Here is a 21,603-nt window from a genome sequence, read left to right as displayed (position 1 = left end):
ACTCCAGGATCACGCCCTGGGCCAAAGGCAGGCGCTAAACTGCTGAGCCACCCAGGGATCCCCTATGCATCACTTTAAATAGTCTTCACCAGTAGCTTATCCCAATAACAATGTTGTAACAAATTCTACACAGATTTGGATCCACTTTACTCAGGAGTGATTTGACACATGTCCTTTTCAAGTTAGTGCCTTAGATTTCTCATTTTCTGCCAGAAGGAACCCACTGGACATTCCAAGATGGACAATAGGAAATGTGGGAGTTAACTCTGCTGGAATTGGTGTAAGATGGGAGTCAATAGACAAATGCCTACCCCTTTAGTAATAGAGGAATACAGTTCTAATATAGTACTCAGAAGATCCCATGGGATGGAGCTAGAGTTGCTTCCGATGCTGAAAATTCTTCCTCTCTATTTTATTCTTTTTGCTCTACTCTTTCTCAGATCAACTACTACATGAAAGTCTCTGTGTCAGGCTTTGCTTTTTGAGAAACCAGGTTAAGATACTGAAATAACCATTTACCATAACAGATAATGCTAATAAGTAGGAGAGACTATGCACATTATTATATTTAGTGCATTTTTTGGTGTTGAGTGCATTTTGCTACAATTTGATCCTTTTAAAATTAATATCCTTTGTGTGGTTTCAATTATTCAAAACACTCAATTAAGCGTGTCATTTCATCTACCATTTGCTTTGGATAAAAAAATTTTTTACTCTAGTAATAAGGCAGACTTTAGTATTATCTACCCATTCCTAGACATCTAGGGAGTATTTTAGGCTAAGATTTACAATAGATTGTTTTGCTTTAGGTCCCAAATCCTTGCAGAACTGCAAACCTGTTTAATTCATGATGAAAGTGTGTGGGAAGGTGGACGAGTGAATCACAATTATGTCCCAAATTTCAGATGGAAAGAAATGTAAATATACTAGCCATTTCTATTTAAGAGTTTCTCTTTAAAAATGAATTACTACCTGCTTGATAGTTAAATACTATAAATGCCAATGTAAGTTCATTTTTATTATGCTCTTGTATTTCTATAAATCCAGAAGGGAGTATCCATTTGTATATAATTATAGTTGCACACTTTTACATTAGGTTGCACAACAAATCAGGGAGACAAAAGAATCTTACCAGAAAGTCAGCTTGTTTGAACAAAAAGGTAGGACCAATTAAACTGTCAGATAGACTGAGTAGACATGAGCCAGATTCACTTAAACAGAAAGGTGGCCCATTTCCACCTAATCCTTCAGAGCTGCCTTCCAGCAGCTAATTTTATTTGGACAGGATACCTAAAGAGTTTGATATTGAACTTTGTGTGTTTAGTAAAATATACCAAACCGTAGTAAGAGATTGGGAAATGCTTAAACTCCTGAAAATCAACTGGAAAAATGTCAAATCCTACACCTTATGAGAACTAATTATTTAGAAAACCCTACTATATTCACAGAACCTTCTTTCTTTGAGGTTTCTTTATTGATGTATGATTTGCTAAAGGGAAGAAATGTTTTTGACTTATAATTTGCTTTTAATAGTTGTATAATCCCAGAGCTTAATAGAATAACTATCACTTGGGTAGGAGGAGGACAGACAAGTACAATAAATGGAGAAGTAATTTAAGCTGTCACTCCTTCGGATTGAGTCACTGCTGTGTGGCTCTTTGTGTTTCCTTCCTTTAAATCCCTTGGCTCACACTCAAAGGCTAGAACTCTTATGGATTTACCTGTGAATCAGGAGTCAACTCTGTAACCTAAGATACTGTCTACAATGTAGCGTATAAAGGAAGTGACAAAAAACAATGGCACTGTCTCTGCCAAGGAGGAGATTCCATCAAAGGATAATAAGACAAATCAGTTTTAAAAAACAGCTGAGGAACTGTGCATTGATCTCCTATGGGCCAGGAATAAAAAACGATGGATGTGGACCCTGTCCTCAGTGAACTTGGAGTGTAGTGGGAGAGATGTACAACTAAGTAGATAATGTAATCCTCTATGATTAGTGCTATGGTATATTTGTGCATAGAAAATTGGATGCACCAAGAAAAATCATGCAGCATAGAAGGGCAGCAGGGGAAATAAGAATAGCTGATGACAAACATTCTTTTGGGAAGGAGTCAATGAAATTTACTGGGGGCAAAATAGGCATGATTCACTCATTGTTGAACGTTAGATTAGGAGAGATGCTTAGATGCTTTCTGAATGGGCTTTTGGATCTATAATTATTTAATGTTTAGTGTCTTTCTGGGATTGTAAAATAAGAAATGCAAATTTGGATATGCTCATAAAAGCATATCCAGCGACTCTTTTCTTCCTTAAAAAATATCTGAAACATAAGAATGATGAAAACTAAGCTGTATGATTCTGAAGTATAAGGAAGATTTTTACAGTAGCAGTAGATAAATTTATAACATAAATTTTGCATAGAGCATGGGCTTTAACTTAGTGAATTTATTACTTAGGTTAATTTATTACTTTATGTGAGTCCAAATGTTAAATAAATTGATTAATCCTACTTTTCAGATAGTTTTCCTAGGGTTCTAGCATTAAAAATATAGAGGAGATTAGCTGATTCACTTTTGGAGTTTTTTATGGGATCTTTAAAGATTTTCATGTGTTAGGTTTGAGAAAATTTTAAAAATAAATAAATGTACATAGACTTTCTGAATAAGGTTACTACTATAAAATTGTTTTGTAACACAGGAAATATCATCTTCCACCTTGGAAGTTTATTTATAATGTTTTCACTACCCCCATCCCCTCCAAAAAGGAGCATTAATATGACTGGTCTGAATTAAAACACAAAGGAACAGAGCACGGACTTGGATTGTGGTTGAACAAAAACTGATTCTTCACACACTACAGGTTTGGATTAATCACCTGACTGCATACGTAGCTTTAGCAAATGCGTTTCTTTATGTTTCTAATTAGACTGAAAATTATGTCTATGGTTAGACATAACATATCTGTCATTCCTCAGAGTGATGTAGATTAGTTTTTTTTACAGCACGTATCTCCAATATGCTATTTTGTCCCTGAAGATGAAATTTAAAAAATATTTTAAGACTTAATTAACTATAACAAATACATCTTTTAATAAAATGTTTTAGGGCAGCCCCGGTGGCGCAGCGGTTTAGTGCCGCCTGCAGCCCGGGGTGTGATCCTGGAGACCCTGGATCGAGTCCCACATCGGGCTCCCTGCAGGGAGCCTGCTTCTCCCTCTGCCTGTGTCCTGCCTCTCTCTCACTCTCTCTGAATGAATAAATAAATAAATCTTAAAAAAATAAAATGTTTTAATAAAATCAATAAATTTTAAAATTAATGATATCTTTAAAATTAATTAAACCTAATAGTCAATTGTATATGCGGGTGGTAGCTTTTTTAAAAAAATATTTATTTATTCATGAGAGACACAGAGAGAGAGGCAGAGACACAGGCAGAGGGAGAAGCAGGTTCCCCACAAGGAGCTTGATACAGGAATCCGGGATCACGACCTGAGCTGAAGGCAGATGCCCCACTGCTGAGCCACCCAGGTGTCCCTGCAGGTGGTAGTTTTTAAGGTAGAACTGTGCTCCAATTTTTTTTAATCTTTTTTTTTTTTTTTTTGCATTGCACTTTTTTAATTGCACAGGTTGTTTTAAATAAGTGGAGAAAGCACTGTAACCAGAGCACTGTTCCTCTCTTACACTAGCAGGGAAAGATTCCATCAAGTATTTACATAGTAAATTTTCATAGTTATACAAAAGATTCTTGATTTTTACTTGAAGTGTACATGAGGGAAAGGAGCCCCTTTAGATAGGTGTTCTCTGCTTGCAGAAGCAAACTAAAGGACCTAAAATTGGAGGCCAGCTTGGGATGCCAAGACGAGGGAAAAGAAATATTAAAGGCCCACTCAAATTTCATGTCTAAGACACTTGTCCAATGATGCTTACATAAGAATTTTAGGCCAGACTACTGCCCTTAAGATACAGGTACCACCTCAAAAGCTGTAATTCTGGATTATAGTAATATATCTGAGTACCTAGCACTGCTAGATGACAAAAGACAATACTTGAGGTGACCTATAAGATTTGAACAGACAAATACTTTAGAAGAATCCCCTAGGACTGTATACCCTCTACTTTGGCTTTTTTAAACGAAGCACAGGCTTCTCTGCTATCTTCAGGCAGTATAATGGTCAAGGGAAAGGGTAACAGCACTGATCATTCCTTAGACACTAATCAGCTGGGGAAAGAGTTCATTGGCAAAAGGGTCCTCCCAAGAATGGTCTACACCAAGCAGTGAGGACATGTCGTTGAAGGGAGAAAGGGACCCCTCATATCCACAGTCACTATAAGCATCCAGTAGAGAAGATGGCTTCAGGCAGTGGCTGGATGAAAGTAGATCTGCGGTGCCCAGCTCTGGAACGGAGTCATCTTCTACAAGTTCTTCCTTCCCTGAGACAGTGAATTCAGGGAGATCTTTCTCTGAGGGGCTGAAAGGTGCTTCCTCAATTTTCACTACCACATTAGCTTGGGTCTCCGACTCAGAGGGTATCTCTAAGACTAGGGGCTTGGTATATTCGTGGTCAAAAGGAATAAGTTCATTAATGGCTTCCAGCTTGGCTGATGAGGTCCCCAGTGATGGAGAAGGGGAAGCCGGTAAGGAGCTGGGTCCTTCTGGGTGGACCCCTGGACGCTGCTCCAGGCTGTAGACTCTGGGGAAGGATGTCTGAAGGACATGGCTGGACCCAAGTTGAACAGAATGCCCAACAGGGTATCAGACTGAGTCTGAAGAGTCAACGCTGTCAGGATCCATGGGGGGATGCTCCGGAGGGGTGCACCTGCTGCGGCCTCACTCCGTTCCCCTGGGCCTGGGTCTCCATCCCCAACCGCTGTCCTGACTCCTGGCTCTCAACTACAAGGCCATGAGGTTTCTCTTGTGAAAGCTGATTTTCTAGCAAAAGTTTTTGGTTCTTTTCTTCCAAATCTACCACTTGCTGTTCCAGCTCCCTCATTCGAGCTTTCTTGTGGTCTCTGGCAGGCTGGGCTGCTGCTCTTTCCTGCGCAGCGCCTCCTCCTGGGGCTCAGGTGCATAAGGCTGGCGACCCTGCAGGCGGCCTCCGGGAGGGCCCAGCGCGGCCGGTGGGGCGGGGGGCTGCGGGGGGCCGCGGGGGGCCGCGGGGGGCTGCGGGCTCGCCCCACAGAAGCAGCACTTTGGGGGGCTCAGCGGCCGGGCTCTGCGCGGCTGCCACCACCACCATTGCTCTACAGTGTCACCAATTTTTTAAAATTTTCATGCAGATTTCAAGAAATGTGAAGAATGCAAATTTATTTGGATGTTATTCTATATTTAGCCATCATTGATCTTAAGCCTTTAAGCAGTACAAAAGGCTCCTAAAATGGAGAGAGGACAAACATGTCCTGAAGAATGCATTTAGATAGTTGGTACAGGGAGCAGTGGACAGTGTGAGTAATGGCATCTGTCTTAGGCTTTTGGAATGACATGCTTGTGTTTCTAAGGGGCCCTTTTGAGGACAAATATTGGATAGAAGGTTAATATGTACGATTAGCACTTTCACTTAGAAAAGTTTCTAGTTTGGTTCTCTCTGGGGCCTAGGCATCTTGTGAAGGTCAGCACTTCGATGGCTTGGCCCTGGGGTAACACCCAGCGGAGAATACTTTGGGGACGGATTTCTTTCAGTTCGTATCCATTGCTTTCCTTAAGAAATATATGAAGCTACTTCTTAGCTCTGTCTTCTCAGATAATTTTTTAAGAAGATTTTATTTAGCCATTTGCCTGAGAGAGCGAGAGAGCACAAGGAGAGGAGTGGAAGAGGGAGAAGCAGATCCCCCACTAAGCAGGGAGCAGGTGGGGCTTGATCCCGGTACCCTGGGATCATGATCTGAACAGAAGGCAGATGCTTAACCAACAGAGCCATCCAGGCGCCCCTTCTCAGACAATTTCTTAGTTTCATGTTCTCTGTCAGTTTGCACATAGTAGTTTTTGATGCAAAATAACCATCACCTTGTAATAATTTTGTTCATCCTGAACAAATTAAAAGTTTTTCTCTGGAATTTACCTAAGTTGCTTGTTTAAAATGTATTTTTTTCTACAGTAAAATAATTCTTCTGGGAACTGTGCATATTTAAAAAAACAGAAAAATAAAAATATTCAGGCATTGGTTAATGGACCCAATGATAACCATAAGAGAACCTGTAGACTTATTTTATGCAATACTTATGAGTAAAGCCATGAAAATTACATGGTTTTTGAAGTTGCACAAGTAACCTGTCATTGAACACAAACCACAACTATTCTTTTCTTACTCAGAACACGTAGGACTCCTGTGTGTTTCTTCAGACATTTTACATAAGAGACAAAGAATGTAGAAGGTACAAAGAATGGAAAAACTGGTTAGGAAAAAATTCTGAAATCTCTAAGTTTAAATTTCTTCCTGACTCAAGTTGACAGACTGAGTAAAGACATTTCTTTTTTTTTTTTTTAAAGAGAGCTATTCATATTTTGAATGACTTTTTTTTTGGTCCCTTATTGACTTTTTCCTTAGATGAGCTTTAATAGAAGCTCTTGGATGCACAACTTATCAGTAACAAAAATCACTTTAAGGGGAAAAAAACATTAAAACTGGCATCTAGTATATGGTATTTTCAGCTATTTAATGTGTACTGCAATAAGAGAAGCAGGCAAGAGTCATACAGAATTCATCAGTAATGTAAAAAGAAGAATCAAAGTGGTTTTGCCTGATAGTTTTAGTACCTTTCCAATCTTATATTAAGTGTTTGTGATTGTCAAAAGATTTTAACATCAAGAAAAAATCTCAACCTAACTTTGCATCTCAAGGAACTAGAAGAAGAACAAAGTTACCATGAGGAAAGAAATAATAAGTGTCAGAGAAGAAATAAGTAAAATAGAGATAAATCATAGAAAAGATCAGTGAAGCTAAGAGCTGGTTCTTTGAAAAGAGAAACAAAAATGACAAAGCTTTAGTTAGACTCACTAAGAAATAAGAGGGATATTTCAAATAAATAAAATCAGAAGTGAAAGAGATGTTATAACTGATACCCAGAAATACAGAGAATCCTAAGCTACTATGAGCAATTATATTGCCAACAATTTAACAATTTAGAAGAAATAGATAAATCTCTAGAAACATACAACCTACCCAGACTGAATCATCAGATTACAAAATCTGAACAGACTAATTACTGCTAAAGAGATTCAGTCAGTAAACAAAAAGCCCCCAACAAAAAAAAAGTATAGAAACAGATGGCTTCACTGGTGAATTCTATCAAACATTTATAGGAGAATTAATACCAATTCTTTTCAGACTTTTCCAAAAGGTAGAAGATGAGGGAACACCCCAAACTCATGAAGTCAGTATTAACCTGACACCAAACAAAGAAGGATGTCATGAGAAAAAAAAAAAATATATATATATATATATATAGGTCAATGTCTCTGATGAACAAGGATGCAAAAATCCTCATAAAATATTAGCAAACTGCATTCAACAATGGCTTAAAAGAATCATACATCATGATTAAGTGGGATTTATCCTAGGGGTGCAAGGTTTGTTCAATATCTGCAAATCAATCAATGTGGGGTGGGGGGAGTTGGGCAAAATGGGAGAAGTGAGTCTAAAGGGGGTTATTTTCCACTTATAAAATACATAAGCTATGTACATGTACATGGGGATGTAATGTACAGCATCGTGACTATCATTAATACCATATTGCATTTTTGAAACTTCCTAAGAGAACAGAACTTAAAAGTTCTCATGACAAGAAAATGTTTTATTTTTTATTTATTTTTTTAAGAAAATGTTTTAAATAAATATTTATGGTGACAGTTGTTAACTAGAGTGATTGTGGTGTTCATTTGGCAATATATACAGATATTGAATCGTTATGTTGTACACCTGAAATGAATGTAATTAATGTTGCATATCAATTATACTTCAGTAGAAAAGATTTTAGCCTGCTGGAATGGAAGATAAAATATCATTATTATATTATGGTAGGAGTAACTCCATAGTGCTAGACTTTTAGTCTTAAAAATATTGCCAAGCTTCTCAAAGACATTTAAAAAACTCATGCTGGGCGCCTGAGTGGCTCAGTGGTTGAGCACCTGCCTTTGGCTCGGGTCGTGATCCCCGGGTCCTGGGATTGAGTCCTGCATCGGGCTCCCTGAGAGGAGCCTGCTTCTCCCTCTGGCTGTGTCTCTGCCTCTCTCTCTGTGTCTCTCATGAATAAATAATAAAATCTTTAAAAAAAAACTCATGCTATGACCCATTTAAATAATATTTGTTACAACAGTAACCCAGAAATCTAGGAACATAAGAGATAAAGAGCCAAACTTATCAGGATGTCTAATATCTAATCCCAAGAAATGTGTATGTAAGTATAATTTTTAAAAATCCAGCATTTTATTATAATAGCAGACTCAGATGCACTTGTAATAAATGATATTTGTGTACCCTTTTCCAAATTTCCCCAAAGGTAATAATATCTCTTAGAGATGTAAAGACATCTTCAAAACTATTGTACAATATCAAAACCAGGATATTGACATTGATGCTGTCAAATACAAAACATTTCCATCACCACAAGACTTTGTCGTGTTGGGCAGCCTGGGTGGCTCAGCAGTTTAGCGCCGCCTTCAGCCCAGGGCCTGATCCTGGAGACCTGGGATCGAGTCCCACGTCAGGCTCCCTGCATGGAGCCTGCTTCTCCCTCTGCCTATGTCTCTGTCTCTCTCTCTCTGTGTCTCCCATGAATGAATGAATAAATAAAATCTTAAAAAAAAAGAATTTGTCATGTTGCTCTTTAATAGTCACATCTACTTATTTCCAATCCTACTCCCACCTTAATCCTTGGTACCCACTAATCTGTTCTCCCTTTCTATAATTTTGTCATTTCAAGAATGTTATATATTCATATAAATAGAATCATACAGTATGTAATTTTCTGGATTGGCTTATTTCACTCAGTGGAATTTTCTAGAGATTCATCCAAGTTCTTTTATTACTGAGTAGTATTCCATGATATGATGTGCTCAAGTTTGTTTAACCCTTAACTTCTTGAAGGATATCTGAATTGTTTTAAGTTTTTGGCTATTAGGAATAAAGCTGCTTTAAAGATCATGTATACATTTTTGGATGAACACAACCATCATTTGTCTGGGGTAATGCCTAGGAGTGGAATTAATGGGTTTTATGGCTTTTGCATTTTTAATTTAAAAAATACCCCCCCCCCCCCCAAAAAAAACCCCAACCAAACTGTTCTCCAGAATGGATGTACCATTTTAAATCCCCAGAAGTGTAGTATGGATGATTCAATTCCTCCATATCTTTGCCAGAATTTGGTTTTGCCATCATTTAAAATTTTTTAAGCCATTCCTGTAAATGTAGCAATATCTTATTGTAGTTTTAAGTTGTATTTCTCTAATTGCTAATGATATTGAACACCTATTCAAGTGCTTATTTCTTATCTGTATACTCTTTTTGGTTAAATATCTCTTCACATCTTTTGCCTGTTTTTTTTTTTAAAGATATTATTTATTTATTAATGAGAGACACACACAGAGAGAGGCAGAGACATAGGCAGAGGGAGAAGCAGGCTTCATGCAGGAGCCCAGTGTGGGGACTCGATCCCCGGACCCTGGGATCACAACCTGAGCCCAAGGCAGATGCTCAACCACTGAGCCACCCAGGTGTCCCATCTAGTATTATTTTCAATTCTTCACATTTGCACCATTTTCTTTTTTAACCAATCTCTCTGCTTAAAAACTCTCCCCTCTAGCTCATTTTATGCAATATTATCAAATAAAATTTTAGAAAGCAAAACTTTGGCCTTGTATTTTTTGTAATTTAATGGACTTTAACAGACCCTACCAAAGTGTAAACTCTTGAACTTAAAACTCACCACTCATAACTCATTCAGGCTGGGCATAAGAAGTGTAATGGCCCCAAAGGCTTAGGTTCTTAGGAAATGATAAAAAGCTAGAACAAACTTGAGGGTGAAAGGGGCATTAGTCTAGCTATATGTACAGTTAATACCTATAGTAAGAGTACAGTAAGTACTCTTAGGAGTATGTCAGGCAAGTAGGCTGTCTGAAAGCCCATAGCAAATTTGAGATTGTTTGAGCTTGAAAGTGACTGGCTGTGTACTCTTGCAGGTTATATTAGAGTTCTCTAGAGAAACAGAAGTATTTGTTTATTTATTTATTCATTCATTCATTTATGTTTTATGAGGAATTGGCTCAGAAGCAATTATGAAGGCTGAGAAGTCCTCTGATCTGCCCTCTGTAAGCTGTAGACCCATAAAGCCAGTGGTATAATTCCAGTTCAAATCCAAAGGCCTGAGAAATGGATTGCCAATGGTGTGAATTCCTGTACCAGGGGAGGAGAAAACCAATGTTCTAGCTCAACAATCAGGCAGAAAGAGAGAATTTACCCTTTCTGTATCTTTTTATCCTATTTAGGCCTTTAATGGGTTGGGTTATGCCCCCACACACAATGGGGAAGGCAATCAGGTTTACTCAGTCCATTAATTCAAATGTTAATATCTTCCGGAAACATCCTCACAGATATACCCAGAAGTAATATCTAACCAGCTATCTAACCATCCTGTGGTTCAGTCAAGTTGCCACATAAAATTAATCACACAGATCTATCCAACTTCAGATGGATAATGTTGGATATCAGTTAGGACAGTAATGTCTGTGTTCCAGGCATGTCTAATACATAGTTGTATTATTTAATAATGTGCATGTCAAACGCAAAGCTTGAGGTTGCATTTTTAAAATCCTTAAATATTATTTTAAATAAATATCTAGCTTTATTGGAAGACATTTTGAAATACCAACAGGAATAATGCTCCATATCTTTTAGGAGACTTGGCAACATTTTCTCTGGAATAAAGTCAAGAATCAGGAAACAATGGTGTCTGAGGAGTCAAAAGTTATATAAAAAGTTAACTCACTAGAGCTTATTTAATTAAGTAATGAGGTCCTAGACACCCTCATTCAAAGGCTATTTACTTTTTCCAATTTTTATGTATAAATTACTATGAAATATTTAAAAGAAATTTGGAGAAGGTAGAAGAAAGAACACAGAAAACAGAAGTGATAGCAAGAATTCTGCTTGACATTGAAGTATGAGAAAGAAATAAAATAAAAAGAACAAACGTAAGAGCTGAAAACCCTAAATATTAGGATCATTTATTGAGGGCACCAATAATCCTACATTTCCCTAAGGGAACTACAATACCCATTATATATTAATGAATGTCCATAGCGATGTCAGAGAAGTAGGTGTTGAATTTGAGAAAGGTTTTTGAAAAAAAAATTTTTAAAGAGACTTTCACTATTTGTCAAAAAAGTAAAATATAAATAAATAAATAAATAAATAAATAAATAAATAAATAAATAAAACCTTAAAAAAAGGGGGGGGGGCATCTGGGTGTCTCAATGAGTTAAGCATCTTCCTTTGGCTCAGGTCATGATCCTGGAGTCCTGGATGGAGCACCACGTTGGACTCTCTGCTCAACAGGGAGTCTGCTTCTCTCTCTCCCTCTTCCTGTTGTCCTGCTCATGCTCACTCTTTCTCTATCTCTTGACTAAATAAAAATTTAAAAATAAAGTATTTGGAAAATTTGCCTATTTAGAAGAGTTACTTCCAAGGAATTTTGAATGGTCAAGGTCTTACACTAAGAATATTCTAAGAAACTATTTGCTGATAAAACAGGTTTATAGAGCTTAACATTGATTATTTGTTAAGAAAGGACACTCTGGGCAATCCTATGCTTTTAGAAAATGTCCTCTAGGATTAAAGAATCATTAAAGAATGATTGGTTCCTTAAAAGCATAGTAGAAGTGAAGCCATGCATTATCTCAGGATCAAGCCACATGAAAGAATGTGTTCTACTAACATCATCATCCATATCTCAGTGCTTGCCAGCTGCTCCCAAATGAGTGGTAAGACAGAGCTTCCTTCTTCCTCTTGTAAAACTCTTAATAATGGGTTAGGATCGTCATCCTTGTATATAAAGTTCAATGTTCTTATTCTTTCTATTACTTCCACATAATTTGAGTTTTTACTTGAACAAATTATGATTTAGCATAAGTATTTAAAATATTTCTCATACTTATTCAATAGATAGCTAAGTGTACCAGTATATATACAAGGCATCTTTGTGTAGGAAATGATTATTATTTTTCTATATACTCATTAAAATTATGAGCATTCTACTTTATAAGGTGTTTCAGTTAAAACTCTACTTAGCTTATGAGGCATTTTTTCACTTTTACAAGGAATGACTTCAGTTTTTCCTTCCAGAACTTTTAGGAGAGCCACCATGTAGTCATCCTTGCAGTCCTGTAGTTGGTGCATCTAGTCTAGTGTTACATTTTTTTCTTAGCTCTTGGTGTGATAGTTTATGACAGTCAGTGTCAAGTGCATCATGCTGTGAGGTCAACTTGTTTGGTGAGATATCATTTGCATTGTTTTACTTGTTCTTTTTTTGTATGCATTAAAATTTAAATTGCATAAACATTAGGTATTATATGTATGTTCTGTTTTGGTCATTAAAATATGAAATAACAAGATCATGTGAGTAATCATACTATAAAATAAGTAATAAAGGAAAATTGACTATGTTAGCCAATTTTAAATATTGAGGTTATCATCTCTATTTTTTTTTTTTTTTTAGATTTTATTTATTTACTTGAGAGAGAAAAAGAGCACGAGTTGGGGAGGTGTGTTAAGGGAAGAGGCAGAGGGAGGAACAGACTCCCGCTGTAGGGAGCCTGACTCAGGGCTCCATCCCAGGACCCTGAGATCATGACCTGGTCAGGAGGCAGACACTTAACTGACTGAACCACACAGGTGCCCCTATCATCTCTATTTTAAGGGAATGTGATGTCAATTAAGTGCAAGTAAACAGAAATTCAGAGATTTGGGAATGCATAAAAATTTTTCCCATTGAAGTCAATGGTATTAAGTTAAGGAACTTGCCTTAGGAGAGTTTAGAATTGGTGGAAAAAAACGTGGCTATCTAACTAAAGAATGCACTCCATAAATACTGGTTGTTAGTACCTTGGAAAGTAGTAGATGTAATTTTTCATGGAATTCAGGAATGACTGGAAAATTAAACGTTGTGTTCATGGGTATTAATAATTGAAGCATTCTTTGCATCCTAAATCTGGGAGTGGCAATGTCTATTAGTAGCATACTTGCGATCATTCATTTTACAAGCTGATGACAACATTAGGTCCAATCCACATTACACTGTTTATATTAGATAAGCTTAAAATATATTTGTGTAATAGTCATACTGCTTGTGTTTTTCATATACACTAAATCAGTGTAAGCTTAAATATATATCCTCGTATATGTATTTATTTATTTTATAGGCTTTTTGCTGACAGGGACAATATTCTTTTTCTCTTAAATTTCCCTACAGTACCTAGCAAAGTGTTTGTTCAAGTACTTCATAAATGTTGATAATTGTTAATATTGCATAATATTTGATTTCAACTCCTCTCAGCAATTCTTTAAGTTAGATATGGATTTACATGCTTTCTTCATTGATGTTAACACTGAGGTCAGAGTTTAAAAGATTTTGATCTGCAACGATTGACTTCAGATTTAAAAAAAGAAGCCAGATATTTTTTTACACTGGAATTTTAAAAGTTGCATCTTAAGTAGATTTTTAGTGCAGCTCTCAGTTCTAAACTGATTCATGAAATAGTGTTGAGAATGCAGAGTGTACTCAAAATCAGAACATATGGCTTAAAGAATCAGGTTTGCCCGAGACTTTATTTTATGACTTAGAGTGAATTTTATTTCATTGACTCTTCTTTACCTACAAATAAGGCAACCAGACCAGAGATTGCTAAGGTCTTTTTCAACTTTAAGTTCTTCTAAATGCCCACAGTGCAATAAATAATGCACTTTTCATGAATTTAATTTGGACCAGAAATCAGTAACCCATTTTCACTATTCCTGATTTTGCCACTGATCTGTAATAAATAACTTAACCTGCATGACAGTTATAGAGAATTCAAATTCTAAGTGGAAATCCTGTGAGATTTATCCTTTCAGTCATCATGATAGATGGCAAACTATTTTTTTTAAATCAACCAATATCCTTTTTAGATACTCATTCCAATATCATTTGGTATGTGCATAAGAAAAAGAAATGAATTTCCTATTAGCATAAACAAAAAATGGTAAGTGAGAATTTTATCCAAATTTCCTGGCCCATAGTCAGTATTCAGTCAGTATTTATTTGATAAATGAAAAAATAAATTAAGCCAATAATTATTTAGTATTATTACTAAGAATTACATAAAGCAGTTTTCCTGGGGTAGGTGTAATTATCAAGTACTGAAACATTGATGGGCACTTAAGTTGATTAACTTATTATTTCTGCAAAAACAGTACTTTTCATCCCTTGATTCAACTACCACTAATTTACTTCATCCTTGGGGCTTGTAACATTTTTACATTGGGCTATTGCCCTGCCTTGAATCTATATATCAAAGGCACATAGATATGTTCCCTAAGATTCCATTGGTGTGCAGTGAATATTCAAGAACACAGTTACCAGAAGAATAACCATGATCTCTGGCAAAATACTCTTACAAAGTATATATATAGAAGAAAATCTATCTTGGTTACTGTTTTTTTGGTCTCTACGTTAGACACTGCACTAAGGGCTTTAGATGTGTGTGTTCATTTTTTTTTTTTTTCAGAAAAAACACTTCTACTATAAAGTATATCAATCATGATCTCCTTTATAAAGGTGAAAAAGTTAAAGCTCTGTCAGATGAAGTAATTTGTTTTTGGTGGGGGTTTAAGGGTAGGGGGATATGGAGTTGCCCCTACTGCACTAGTACTTTGAAGTGTGGGGAAAGTACTTGGGAAAAGGACAATGACCCTCCCCCCCCACTACACATCCATAGTGAAGTTTCTGACTCCTCATCCATAGTGAAGTCTAAGTTTGGGGGAGAAGATATGGGCGGCCTACTGATAAAAATAATAGCATATACACATATATAAAGTTGACTTGCAAATATATAATCCATAGGACATACATTTTGAGTGTTTTTTTTTTCTCTGAAAACCAATTAATATTACTTTACCCTAGTCCTGTTTTTTAAAGTGCATGAGGTCTTTGAAATACAGCAGCCATATGCAGTATTTTTTATTCTTGCCATCACCATGATGAAGTGTTTAGACTGAGGTGCAGAAATGTTAAGCAATTTTTCCAAAGTCACACAGTTGATATACAGTGGACCTGGGATTTAAATCTCAGCAGGTCTGGCAGCTCTGGTGGCTTAGCGGTTTAGCGCTACCTTCAGCCCGGGGTGTGATCATGGAGACCCTGGATCCGGGTCCGCATTGGGCTCTCTGCATGGAGCCTGCCTCTCCCTCTGCCTGTGTCTCAACCTCTCTCTGTGTGACTCTCATGAATAGATAAATAAAAAAAAAATCTTTAAAAAAATCTCAGCAGGTCTTAACCACTATTTTGTATCTTCTCTTTCTAGACATAATAATATAGGAACCTTAGTTCTGTATTTAGCCATGTTGTAACTAGTAGAGCTGGCCAGTGGTGTCCAAGCCACAGCTGTGGGAAGTAGTGACTTCTTCCTCTTTGTTAAGCAGCTTGTATAAAAATAAAATTCAGCAATATTGACATACTTAGGAGCAGGCTCTAAGCAACTAAACTAACCAGAAAACATAAGGTCAGACTGTCAATAAGATAGCAGCAACCTTGTGACAACAACCTTGACTATCTAACTAAGGTTTTCATAAATCCCTAAACCAGAGACATGTTTATGTGGTGACCAATGAAGATTCACAATCACCTAACTAAGAGCTGTCTTAAATGTGAGTTTTGTGTTAACTCATTTCATTGTGGTTTTGCAGAACTGGTACAGTTGGCTGCTGGGTTTGGTACTCTACCTGCAAACCCCTGGTTTCACAAGACATCTAACTTCTGATGAAGGATGAAAGAGGAAGAAGAGGGGGTTTCTAAGCAACAAGTAGAGGCTAAGACAATACCAAAGCACCACCTGCACTTAAGTGTATTACACTTAACAGTCACTGTTAAGTGACACCCTTCCTAAAATAGTAGGGTGGCATTGTAATAAATAGAATTACTGAAGAAAATAGTGGAAATCTAATGCTGTTTCTTTACATATAAATTCATGTTTTTAGCAGATGAATTTTTAAGAATATATCTTTGGTGGCAAATTCTCTATAAATTGCAGATCTGCTCTATTTCTCTGTGTTCTTTTGAGGTCACCACACATAGGATAAGCTGTGTGAGAAGGAAGGTTCTAAGAGAAAGCATCTAAACCTGAGAAGAGTCACATTTCAATAACCTAATGGTTTCTTATCCAGGGGAAGCATGTTCAGGTTTTGCTTTTGATCCGTTTGATATTCTATGCAAATGAACCCTTGGCCTAGATTTATTTTTTTCACAAACATTTCATCCTTTTAGTCCTTCCTATAGGGTCAGGGATACTTTTCTGCCTTGGTCAAACATGTGATAGCAGAGAATTGATGGCCAAGCTTAGCTGGGCCAAGCATTGGCTATACCAGAGAGACACTCATTATCCTGGGCATGAAGGGACATTTGTCTCTACCTTTTAGAAGCTGTCTTTCACAATATTGTTAGGTGACCAAGAATAAGAATTAGATTGTATAATTGTACACCTGAAACTAATATAACACTGTATGTTAGCTATACTGGAATTAAAAAAAATAAAAAAAGAATTAGATTGTACTTATGAGTGAGAGAGAGAGAAAGTCCATTAAAAGCCTATGAGGAAGTAGGCTTGATAATAAAGAGATTCAAACTCATTTCTGGAATGTAGGAGCCTAGATTCTTGAAATAGCCAAAAGAACTCAGGGAGAAATCACAACCCACAGAACAAGCCATTAAGAGTTTATGGCTGCCTTGTTTTGCAAAGAAATGTTATTTGGGTCCCTGACTACTTTTTTTTTTTTAAACTCTATCATCAAGTAAAGTTTAATTCCAGGAGTACAAGAATGGTATTATATCAAGACATTGATTAAAACATAGACCCTGATTACTTTAACAGTGGTTAAAAGCAGTAATCAATGTATATGAAATCATATTTAAGAAGGAAGTGTTGTTTTTAATTTTTACAAAAAACACTATATTAAAATTAAAACTTGAAAATCACTCTATACCATACACAAAAAGACTTACCTGAAAATTTAAATGAAGAAGAATCTATACATAAAGACCCAGTTTTGCCTTTTAGCTTCTGATATAAAGTGGTTTCAATCCTATCTCGAAATTTTGCTGCAGTATTTTTAAAACAGGATTTAAACTTCAGCACAGCATGTATTATCACTTTCCCTTGGGCTCGGCTGCAGAATAGAAACAGACAAATAAATTATAATTTTATTACTGGAGACTTGATCATTCTTAATGGAGTCATTTTATAATTTTGCTAAGCAGAGCTTCTGGCAGCTATTCCACTCTCGGGGGGTAGAAATGGCACTTTATGTCCATGGTGAACAGTAAAGAGAGTGTGATTTAGACTCAGAGGAGCTGTGTTTGTATTCTAGATTCACCATCTGCTAACTCCTTGACTACAGCAGGTGGTTGGCATTCTTTGTACTTCAGCAAATTTCTTCATCTCTGTAATGGGGATAATATTATTTACTGGGTTACTGTACACACCATATAAATTAATGTACATGGAGGTATTTTGTAAATGTCAGTGCTGTGCAAAAAATTTATTAGTATAAGTATATCTATGTATAATAAATCCATGATGTCTCTAAGAGCATAGGGCCAATAGCACATAACAGAATGAAACTTAACAGGTGAGATGAAAGAATCATTTATTATCTTGGTTCTCTTGTGTGTATGTGTGTGTTTTCATTTGTTTTGCTTTTAAAGATTTTATTTATTTATTCATGAGAAATACAGAGAGAGGCAGAGACACAGGCAGAGGGAGAAGCAGGCTCCTCTCAGGGAGCCTGATGTGGGACTCGATCCCAGGATTCAGGGATCATGCCCTGAGCCTAAGGCAGATGCTCAACCGCTGAGCTACCCAGGCATCCCCTGGTTTTTGTTTTTTGTTTTTATTTTTGTTTTGGTGGAGGCACAGTTTACAAGAGTGGGCCAGTTTCTCTCTCATCTGTTGGAAATCATGACTGAGCAAACACCTTAGACTGGATTTATTTTATTTGTAATTCTGACTTGAAGATTCAAGTGTACTATCCAGAAATTTTAAGAGGGGTTAACTATTTCTGACTTGATGAGATATCTATTCTGCTCTATTCTATGTTTCTGTACATCCTCCCTTCTTCCCAGGCATTTCTCTATATTTATGCATCTGAAAATCCACAACAACCTCTGAGTATGTGACTCAAGAGAGATCTTGAAAACATCCACTTGCAAACCTTCATAATACCCGTGAACAAAAACAGAAGCCATGGCTAAGATCCAAGATTTTCTAAGTCATTGCAAAGCTTTATTATTTTAATAATATTTTTCCAGGGTAATTCTAGGTAATGGATTAGCTAAGTTTTATATAACCTTTTATTATTTTATGTTTTAGGACATACGTACACCAGATGCTCCTCCTTTAAGCACTATACATGTATTCTTTTTATTTCCTAGGTACCGTACTCAGCATTTAGTAGTTATATGTCAATTTACTAAGTATTCTCACCTCTTCTGCTTTTACGCAGGTGCAATGCTAGTATTTTCTTATGTTATTTATAGAGACAAACCCTTTACTTCTCATGGAATAGACAAAGCATATTGTATTGCTCTGTTGATTTTAAAGATTTTGTCAAACCATAGATGTCACTCTGAACTTTTCTCCTGGATGGGATAACAATCTAAAAATAAACTAAATACAACATATGGATTCTTAATCTGACATCATCAGAATCATATGACCCTCTTTTACACTGAAATCATGAACTAAAAGTTATTTTAATATTACCTTCTCTTGACTCATAAAATAATCTTTAGTTTTATATGACAAATGCATCTAATTCTTTTCCATTGGCAGTTTTCCTTTCCATTCTTGAAGTTTCAGTTCAGCCATTCAGTCAGTCATTCACTTAACAAATGTGTATTAGTCCAGGCAATATAGCAGACAGCATTCTAGGTACCAGAGTTACATCCACTACCAGCATATAAGAGCCCAAGGTGCCTGCTCTCATGCTAGTAAGAGAAACAGATAAACAAGAAAATGAAGGTATAAAATAACCTTCAATGTGTGTTCTATGAAGAAGACAGCAATGACTTGAAGGTTGGAGGTGGCAACATTATAGACAGCTTCAGGGAAGGATTCTTTTTTTTTCAAACGTTTTGTTTGAATTTAATTTGCCAACATATAGTATAACACCCCATGCTCATCCCATCAAGTGCCCTCCTCAGTGCCCATCACCCAGTTACCCCAAACCCTCATCCACCTCTCCTCTCCTTCCACAACCCTTTGTTTGTTTCCCAGAGTTAGGAGTCTCTCATGGCTTGTCTTCCTCTCTAATTTTTCCCCACTCAGTTTCCCTCCTTCAGTGAAGGCCTCTTTGAAGTGAGGTCCCATGACAAGGAGTGAGTCGTGAGAACTGAGGGAGAAAAATCCCAGAAAGAAGGAATAGCAAGTACAAAGGCCTTGACCAAGACAGACTTAATACTGTTACCACTTGGGGATTTGGGTCTTGTATTGCCAGATCTATTTACTTTTCAACACATTCTGAGAATTATGTCTTTTATGTAATATTTCCCAACTTCTACATTAATTAATTAATTAATTAATTAATTTTTAGATTTTATTTATTTATTTGAGATAGTGAAAGAGCAAGCACAAGCTTGGGGAAGAGAGGCAGGGGAAAGGGGGAAGCAGACTCCCCACTGAGTGGGGAGCCCAATATGGGGCTCAATTCCATGACCCTGAGATCATGACCTGAGCTAAAGGCAGATGTTTGACTGAGCCACCCAGGCACCCCCCAACTTCTACATTTAATCCACAAGTCTTTAAGCTAGATTTGGCTACCTATTAGTTTGCTCCCCCCAGACCAGATATTCTGTATATGGCTTTCTTATCTTATCCATTTTTTTTCCTATATTGAAATAATCTCCTGACTTTATATTTGTCTTCCGACCTTGTGCCTTCAAATAAAAAACAAAACTTTATATTTGTCTTGTGACCTTGTGCCTTGAAATAAAAAACAAACCCATGCAACCTTTACCTGAAACTCATAATCAATCAGAATTGGTTCTGGTTAAATAATTTTCCAAAAGATCTTGAATATCTTTTTTTTTTTTTTTTACATTTGAAAATGCTAGTGCTTTTGAAGCCTCAAACTAAAATTTATTTCATCCTTTGACTTTATACCAAGTGAAGATGAGGCGTGAAGTGAACAGAATTTTCTGCTCTGTGCTTCTTGGGTGATTTTACATACCTTACTTGGACAACATGAGATTTGACATACTGTCTTCTCAGTTTGGATCCATGAAATGTTTCATTTATCTGTTCAAAAGTAAAATGAATGGTGACTTATGGTTTTTTTTTTAACTTTTAATTTTTCATTGTGGAGAACTCCAAATATACACAATGGCAAAAGAAAGAGTATGGTAAACCCCATGAACCCATCATTCAGCTTCACCAGTTATCATTAAATGGCTAATCCGGCTTTATTTTATTACTACCGGCATCCTAAGAATTAAATAAACCCTTAATATCATTGAATATATCGAAGTTTGAGAAGAGAAAAAAGAGATAGGGGAAAAATAATTAACAGTGAGAGAAAATGGTTCTGAATTAAAAATCACTATTCACATATGCCCACTGAGAAAAATACAGGATTAAGAACTCTAAAGCAAGATAAAAATCAGAATTCAAATCTCAATAGAGGAAAAAATGCAGAGAGGAAATAGTGGTGAACAATGAAACCTGAGGAGGGGGTGTGTTCAATGCAATGAATATATAATTTCAATGCTTGCAGTGGAAGCAACCTACTTTAAGAAACATCCTACCTAGTAAGAGTTTAGAGCATCAGATACTATCTCAGCAAAACCTAATCACTAGAAATAGGAGTGGGGGAGGGAAGAGGAAATAAAAACGTTAAAAAGCCTTTTCAAGAGTAAAGAATGAGAAGAGAGGAGAGAACAGAAGTGACAGTCATTAAAAGCCTCTTCTAAGGTTAGGGCTTAGGTAAGAGAAATAACTAACATTTGATGGGGCTAATAATTTCTGTAATACTAGTGGAAAAATAAATGCATCCAATTTTGAGTTCCAGAAGAAATAACTATTAACTAAGTATGTTGAAATTTCCAAGAAGAAAAAATACAATGAAAAACAATTTAAACCAGCCACAAATAAGGAAAAGAAAGCAAAAACGTAAAATAAATTATTTACTTAAAGGAAACTGCAGAAATAAAATCAAGTATCCTACTTGTTACAATTGATGGGAATAGGTAATCTATCAGGTTGCATTTGAAAACAAAACCTCGGTATCTGTTATTTATTTATTTATTTAGTTATTTTTTATAAAGATTTTATACATTTATTCATGAGAGACACAGAAACACAGGCAGAAAC

The 21,603-nt window shown here is 36.4% G+C and overlaps 1 protein-coding gene and 1 pseudogene across 1 annotated transcript in view; both read right to left on the bottom strand.

Annotated features, from left to right (window-relative positions):
• The window catches only part of LOC112923652 (transmembrane protease serine 11C-like), a 57,158-nt gene that overhangs the window by 13,477 nt on the left and 22,078 nt on the right, over positions 1 to 21,603 (bottom strand). Inside the window, exons 4-5 of the mRNA XM_072743513.1 lie at positions 20,465 to 20,532; positions 17,241 to 17,404 (exon numbers count right to left, since the gene is read on the bottom strand). Coding sequence (XP_072599614.1) covers positions 17,241 to 17,404; positions 20,465 to 20,532 — 232 coding nt within the window. The remainder of the gene's footprint in view (positions 1 to 17,240; positions 17,405 to 20,464; positions 20,533 to 21,603) is intronic.
• On the bottom strand, positions 4,023 to 5,236 carry LOC112923607 (uncharacterized; annotated as a pseudogene).

The sequence above is a fragment of the Vulpes vulpes genome, chromosome 2 (assembly GCF_048418805.1).
Source record: "Vulpes vulpes isolate BD-2025 chromosome 2, VulVul3, whole genome shotgun sequence".
Classification (NCBI taxonomy): domain Eukaryota; kingdom Metazoa; phylum Chordata; class Mammalia; order Carnivora; family Canidae; genus Vulpes; species Vulpes vulpes.
The sequence above is the reverse complement of the archived record's forward strand: the minus strand, read 5'-3'. Positions and strand labels throughout refer to the sequence as shown.